The sequence below is a fragment of the Halichoerus grypus genome, chromosome 3, assembly GCF_964656455.1.
Source record: "Halichoerus grypus chromosome 3, mHalGry1.hap1.1, whole genome shotgun sequence".
Lineage (NCBI taxonomy): Eukaryota > Metazoa > Chordata > Mammalia > Carnivora > Phocidae > Halichoerus > Halichoerus grypus.
In genome coordinates, this window is record NC_135714.1 from 192,670,816 (window position 1) to 192,676,954 (window position 6,139).

General features: G+C 54.0%; 1 protein-coding gene across 2 annotated transcripts; it reads right to left on the minus strand.

Annotated features, from left to right (window-relative positions):
* Positions 1 to 3,640: 3,640 nt before the first annotated feature.
* Positions 3,641 to 5,589, minus strand: HELT (helt bHLH transcription factor). 2 transcript variants are annotated; one of them, XM_036070629.2, is made up of 4 exons: positions 5,563 to 5,589; positions 4,997 to 5,101; positions 4,630 to 4,726; positions 3,641 to 4,211 (listed from the first exon to the last, which is right to left on the minus strand). In XM_036070629.2, the coding sequence occupies exons 1-4, from the start codon at positions 5,587 to 5,589 to the stop codon at positions 3,715 to 3,717; spliced, it is 726 nt and encodes a 241-aa protein (XP_035926522.1). In that variant the 3' UTR covers positions 3,641 to 3,714. The 2 variants fall into 2 exon arrangements, with proteins under 2 accessions (XP_035926522.1, XP_035926521.1); XM_036070628.2 differs by having other exon boundaries at positions 3,641 to 4,214.
* Positions 5,590 to 6,139: the final 550 nt, after the last annotated feature.

The following is a 6,139-nucleotide window of genomic DNA, read 5'->3' on the forward strand; positions in this document are numbered from 1 at the left end:
TGAAACAGACACAGAGAGGCTTAGCAACTTGTCCAGAGGCACACAGCTAGTACGCAGCAGAGCTGGAATGCAAATCCAGGTAGTTTGGCTCCAGAAGCCCCACTCTGAACAACTAATGGTGCAGAAGAGAAGGTAGAATCTGGCTCAGCCCAGTCTTGGATCTTTCTCATGTGAAAGGAGCAGAACCTCCATCAGGTGAGTTCAGAATTCAAATCTTGGACTTGGGGTCTGCATTTAGCTGGGCCCTCAGCAAGAGTTAACTGCCTTCACCCAGCAGGCCAAGCACTGTCTCCCGCTGCCAGACCACAAGGTAGAATTTCTAGGCAAAGTTGGGTATTACCGGTACGTTTTGGTCTCTGCTGAAGTGAGGAGGGATCTGAGGGCCAGAAACAAGAAGTCTAGGGGAGATGCAGAATTCCAAGAGGCTCAGCACTGTTGGGCAGTTCATTTAGTCATTCCACAAATGTTTATTGAGCACCTACTAAATGTTGCCTTCTTTTTCTTGGTGTGTTACTGTATGCAGATACCCATTACCAGGTTCCTAGGAATGCCATACTTTTGTGGGGTCCATGAAGCCCTTACATAGCTGCTCCTCCAGCTTCCTTGCCTGGTATGTAGCAGCCCAGACTGGAGGGCCCCCACTGATACATGGGCTGTGTTTGTTCAATAACGCTTGGAAGCACCAGTGAGCTCTGTATTACCACCCTTTCGGCAGGGGCAGCCGGAGAGCCCGGAACCGCCTACTTCTAGCCCTACAGAGCCACAGGGACCGACCCAAAGCACCAGCCATCAGCTTTGTCCCTCAAGCCTCTGGAGAAAACCTTTGATTTCATGGGGATGATTATTTTTATTCTTGCCCACTCAAGGATGAAGCCCAAGAAACAAGGGGTTGCCCCTTTCAGGGGCGTCACAATGGGTCACCTCCAGCCAAACCCACTGCGTTTTGTTTTTTGTTATTTCTGGGTTTGGTTGAGCCTCTCTTGGAAACCATTACTATACAACTTACTTAAAAGAAAGAGTGGAGGGATTGGGCCTAAGAGACTCAGACAGAGGCGGGGAGGAGGTGGGGGTTTGGGACAGCAAGGCTGGGAGGAATGTGTTGTCAGAGAAAGTGCAGGAAAGAACACTTTAAAGTCACAATCTGATCCGAATCAATTCCATTTTGTAGTGACATTTTTAATCTTTTGCAAAGTCAGACTATTCCAAGTTTGACTTTTGGCCAAGCCTGGAGAATTGGAACTTTGGAATGAAGGTTTCTGAAAAAGACACAACACACACACACACACACACACACACACACACACACACACACACACAGAAGAGGGAGGAAGAGAAAGGGGAGGGAGACTTTTATCCTAAAGTCATTGTAAACCCAAAGCAGGGTTTTATCCTCCACAGTTAAATGAGAAAGAAAAAAAAAAATCAAGAATACCAACATTTGAGGTACAAAGACTGTCATGGACCAGTGGAAGTTTGCAAAATTATATGTAAATGACCACAGTTTTTACTGTGGTGGCCCTGTGCATTCCCAAAGCTAATCCCAAAGAGAAAATCTACTTAGTAAAAGAAAGTTTTGTCTAATTTGGTTAACAGTTGAGAAGTGACAAAAATGCTGAATATATTAATAATTTATATTTCCAGGGTAACACTGTATCTTTAATGCTTCACTGCCAAAGGGAATTCAGATTGGCTTAATGCTCAGAGAAAAAAAAGCCTGAAAGGCCTTCTTCATATTCTGTATCCAGCGCTGATGAAAATGGGTGTAAGACATGTGTTCCAATAATAGGCACCATGCATTCTCCCATTTCTGCATAATTCACTTCCATTCCATACTGTGCAATGTATATTTGTGATCCGGAAGGCCTCCTGGCCTGACATTTGCTTTCAGGCTCCAGCTATATCAGTTCATAAGGGGAGGAGGTATTTGCATCTCACATTTTATAGATAAGTATTGTAGTGACATGGAGTATATGTTGGGCAAGAACTCCTTACTTGCAAGACCTTTTCTAAAGTTTATAGATTTCTCCTGCCCCCTCCTTCCACATTTAAATTTCACTTTATGGGCAATGTAATGAAGAGGGTTTATTTTTTGTTTTTTTTTTTCCTTATCTTTTCTTTCCTTTTTCTTTTTTTTTTTTTTTTCCGCCTGTCTCTGATTAAATCGAGTTTGATGGTTTACAAATTGCAGGTCATCCTATTCCATGACCTCAGTAAATAGTCTAGGTCAGAGCTCCCTTAAACCCTGTCCACAGAAATGGAATAAGTTAATTTATTGTCCTCCAGCTAATCTGGGAGAAGACAAATAATTGTAGTTTGGTTGAATGGCCTCTGGAAACAGGAAAACCTGCTACATAATTTCAAATTATTTATTTAAAGGGTATCAGAGCTAGGGAACAAAAAAGGAAATATAGGAACAAAGGAAAAAAAGCAATGAAGGAAAACAATTTAAATCGCCACAAACAACATGAGCCGTTTGGATACCTTGTTCATTTTACCGGTTTACATAAAACAATAGCAGGCTCATTTTGCTATTTGGGACTTTAGAAAAACATGATTTTTGTTTGCCATTTTAAGCGTATCGCTGTGTTGTGGGTGGGGTGCAGATCCAGTTGGAATTGAAAACCCTAATCTCCTAAAGATCGCTGGCCAAGTCTCCCCTGGGCCCTGAAAACTTTCCTCACGACGTTCTGGGTTGAGCAGAAGGTTAAAATCCAGCCTCTCTCTCCCGGGAAAGCGGGAAAGGGAGGCTTTTTCTCAGCGGCCTGAGAACCTGGACAGACTGCCCCGCGTCTGGGCCCCGCGTCTGGACCCCGCGCCAGTGGCGGATGGTGGGGATCTGCAGAGGGCACAGCCCCCTGGGGAGCGCGTCTCTCGACCTGGTCGTTGCCGGTGCTCACCCGGTTGCCTAGCGTCCCTGAAGCTGAGGGGATCTGTGCGCAAAAAGGCCAGGCCAGCTTCCCTGAACCCTCCGGCGGCGCTGAGTAGTCGTCATCCAAAAGTAACAAACTTCCTCGTACGTTGTTTTTGAGCCGTAACTCAGAAGTTACTTCCTCTCTCTATTTTTTTTTCTTCCCAGAGACGTGTTAAAGCTGTAAACTTAGTCCTGCATCTCGCCGGCCTGAGTTGCGCCGCTGTCCAGGCCAGCCGGCGCGTGGTGCGCGCGCGATTCCCGGCCTCGTGTCGCAGTAGGGAGGGCGCCCGGCTCGGAGCTGGTAAGAGTCCGCTAAAGCCAGTTCGGGGCGGGTCCTCGATTTGCATTTTCTGAGAGTCAAGGGCCCAGTTCTTCGCGCGCGCCCTGCTCCGAGGCAAATGCCCAAGGTGCGCACCTGTCGGGTGAGGGTCTGGAGCCCCGAGGGAGCCACGACTTCCGGCCCCGAAGCGAGGCTCCATTTAGGCTTTCCTCCCTCCTCCTCAGCCCCTGCGGCGCCCCCCGCCCCCAAGTACTGAAGATCATCACCTTGGCCCTGTCAGACTGGCGCCCTCGGCACCTCCAAACGTGGTTGTGGAGGAGCGGGAGGTAACAAAGAAATCCATCTCTTGGGTCTTTATCAGAAATCGTTTATTGCCAGGGGGGAGATCCTTCAGGAGACTAATTCGCTCTTGGCCTTCCCCCCACCCAGTTTTTTGTTGGCACAATATTTACACCTGTACAATATACAGTATTTCTCCTAAGCAGCGCCCGACGCTCGGAGAAATCTGGCGGGCGAGGCAGCGTCAGAGCACCGGGGGGTGCTGGGAGGGGTGCAGGTTGAGGGCGTTGGGGTGGGCGTGGCCGATCAGGTTGAGGTAGTGCCGGTCCAGCCCCTGCACGGGCGCCAGGAAGGGGCTGTGCGGTTGCGCGGGGCTCGGGAGCGGCACGGGCGCGCTGGGCAGGTAGGGCAGCGCCGGGCTGCGGGCCGGGCCGTGCGGCCAGGGGAAGGGCGCGGGGGCAGCGCCCTGCGGGAAAACGGAGGCCTCCCCGGGGCTGTGGCCCGCGAGCTCGGGCCCCGCTGGGTGTAGCTGATAGGAGAAATCCGGCTCCGGGAGCGAACCTAGCGTCTGGAAGGCGGGCTCGGCGCCCAAGCGGGCCTTGGACTGCAAGAAGGCGAGGATGCGCGCGTACTTGGTGTCCTTGGTCTCCATCCGCTCCACGGTGGTGAGGTAATGCACCAGGTTCTTCATGCACTCGTGGTAGCCGTAGTGGAAGTAGTTGGCAAACTCCGCTAGCAGTTCTGCTGGAGGGGCGAGTAAACCCGCAGAAAGGAGCAAAAGCCATGAGCAATCCCCTTGCCCATCGGGAGCCCGAGGCGGGTATCGGGCACCTCCCTCCCATCATGTTTCTGGCCAGAGTTCCCATTCGAGGCCTGTCCTCTCCTACCCCATTCTGGAGACCGGAAAGCGCAAGCAAACGACCCCCTTTTCCTTAAGAGCCAGACCCCACCCTTCCCCACCTGAGAGGAGGCGACGGAACCAGCATCCCCAGAAACCTGTCCCCCGTCCCCCTTGCTTACGTAGAACCTCGCCTCCCCCCGCTTCGGCCGCATCCAGAGTGGAGACCTCTCGTGAAGGCCTTCACTCCTACTCCCACCCCCAAGTCTCTATGAGGCGAATGCTCCCTGCCCAGTTCCCCTTTGCCCAACCCAAGCCCACCTTTTTCCCTTCCCCGGGGAAAATCAGCGGAGTGCAGGGCTCTCAGGTACTGAACGGTCATCTCGAGGATCTCCGCCTTCTCCAGCTTCCCGGAACTCTGCAAAAGGAGGAAGGGCTCCTCGCAGCGACCCAACGGGCGCAAGCCAACCCCGGCAGGCTGGGTGCACGGATTTATCTGGAGCAGCGAGCAGGGCGCTGCAGTGGATCTGCGCAGAGGGCCGCCTGGGGCTCGCTCGGCGCTCGGGCCCCCAGGGAGAAGAGCCCACGGGAAAGGCCCTCTCCGTCTCCAGACTCCCTGCATCCCTGCCGAGAGTGGCAGCGGAGGAGCCCCAGCGCCTGGCTCTGTAAGCTCGGCCTCTGACGTTACCTGCTTCGCCAGGGCCATGGGCACGGTCTTGCCCAGCTCGTTCAAGCAGCGGTTAATCCGGTCCCTCCTCCGCTTTTCTATCACTTTGTGGGAAACGGGGGTTCTCTGCGAACAGAGGTTTGTACGTTTAGGATAGTGTTGCCCAGGGAGTCGTCAAAGCCATGGCTGTAGCTGCGTGTCAACCGTCTTCCCAAACCCCCAACGCTGCCCAGGGACTTCCCCCGGAAGGGGTCCCTGCCCCTCCACACAAGAGTCAAATGAGCTCTGCCCTCTCACGCCCAGGCTGGTGCGCTCCTCTTCCAGCAGCCCTACCCGCTCCGGCCACGCCGTCAAGCTGAGCGCCGGGGCACTGGGGAGGTGGCCACCAGTCTCGGGCGTGGGCTCCTCCCGAGCTAAGGAGTCTCCCCTCTCTAACCTCATTCCCCCCCGCCGGACCACTCAAGATTCCTCCGCACGAGAGTCCCGTGTGCCGCGTCCCTGCCGTCGGTCCAGCCAGGTGGCGGCTCGGGGAGTTCGGACGCCCCCACCATCAGGGCGCAAGGGCTGTCTGGGCTCAGCCGACTCACTCTGCGTTCCTTGAGCTTGTCTGACATCCTGGTCAGTACGCGCCCTCGGGAGAGGAGGTGGCGCGAGTCACCCGTCCACTTTCCGCCTCGTGTGCCTCCTCGAGTGTCCCAGGTAGACTGCAGCCTCCCAACTCCCAGGGACTGCCTTATAAAGCGGTCATCTAGGGCTCCAAGTGCATTCACGAGTTGAATTATTCCATAGGATTAGGGGAGCTGCGTTTGGGGGATGTATGCATTCAAGATCAGTTTTAAAGAAGTTAAGAAAAAAAAAATTAGCAGCCGAGGGGGGCGAGCTGGGGGCAGATCAGCTTTGTTAATCCACGTGGCCCTTCAAAGGACACGTGATCGGCGGGGGACTAACATTTGCATGGCAACAGCCCCGGCGGGAAAAGGAGGCGGTAAACTTGGGGTGGCGGGCGAGGGAGCGCCCGCAGCAGGCGCAGAGCGCCGGGGCGCAGCGGCCGCGGGCACCGGGGGGCGAGGACCCTCACAAAACAGTGTCGCCTCCTTTAGTCCCACCGCTGAGTCTCACACGACTGCCTGTTTACAAATCCCAGCAAGCCCGCAGTCCCAGCGC

What these genes read in the sequence shown, in the direction of transcription:
- HELT (XM_036070628.2), bottom strand. Translation starts at nt 5,589, where the DNA reads ATGTCAGACAAGCTCAAGGAACGCAGA. An exon ending in ACAAGCTCAAGGAACGCAGA is followed by an intron (nt 5,102 to 5,562) that starts GTGAGTCGGCTG and finishes CTCTGTTCGCAG; the next exon opens with AGAACCCCCGTTTCCCACAA. An exon ending in TCCCCGGGGAAGGGAAAAAG is followed by an intron (nt 4,215 to 4,629) that starts GTGGGCTTGGGT and finishes TCGCCCCTCCAG; the next exon opens with CAGAACTGCTAGCGGAGTTT.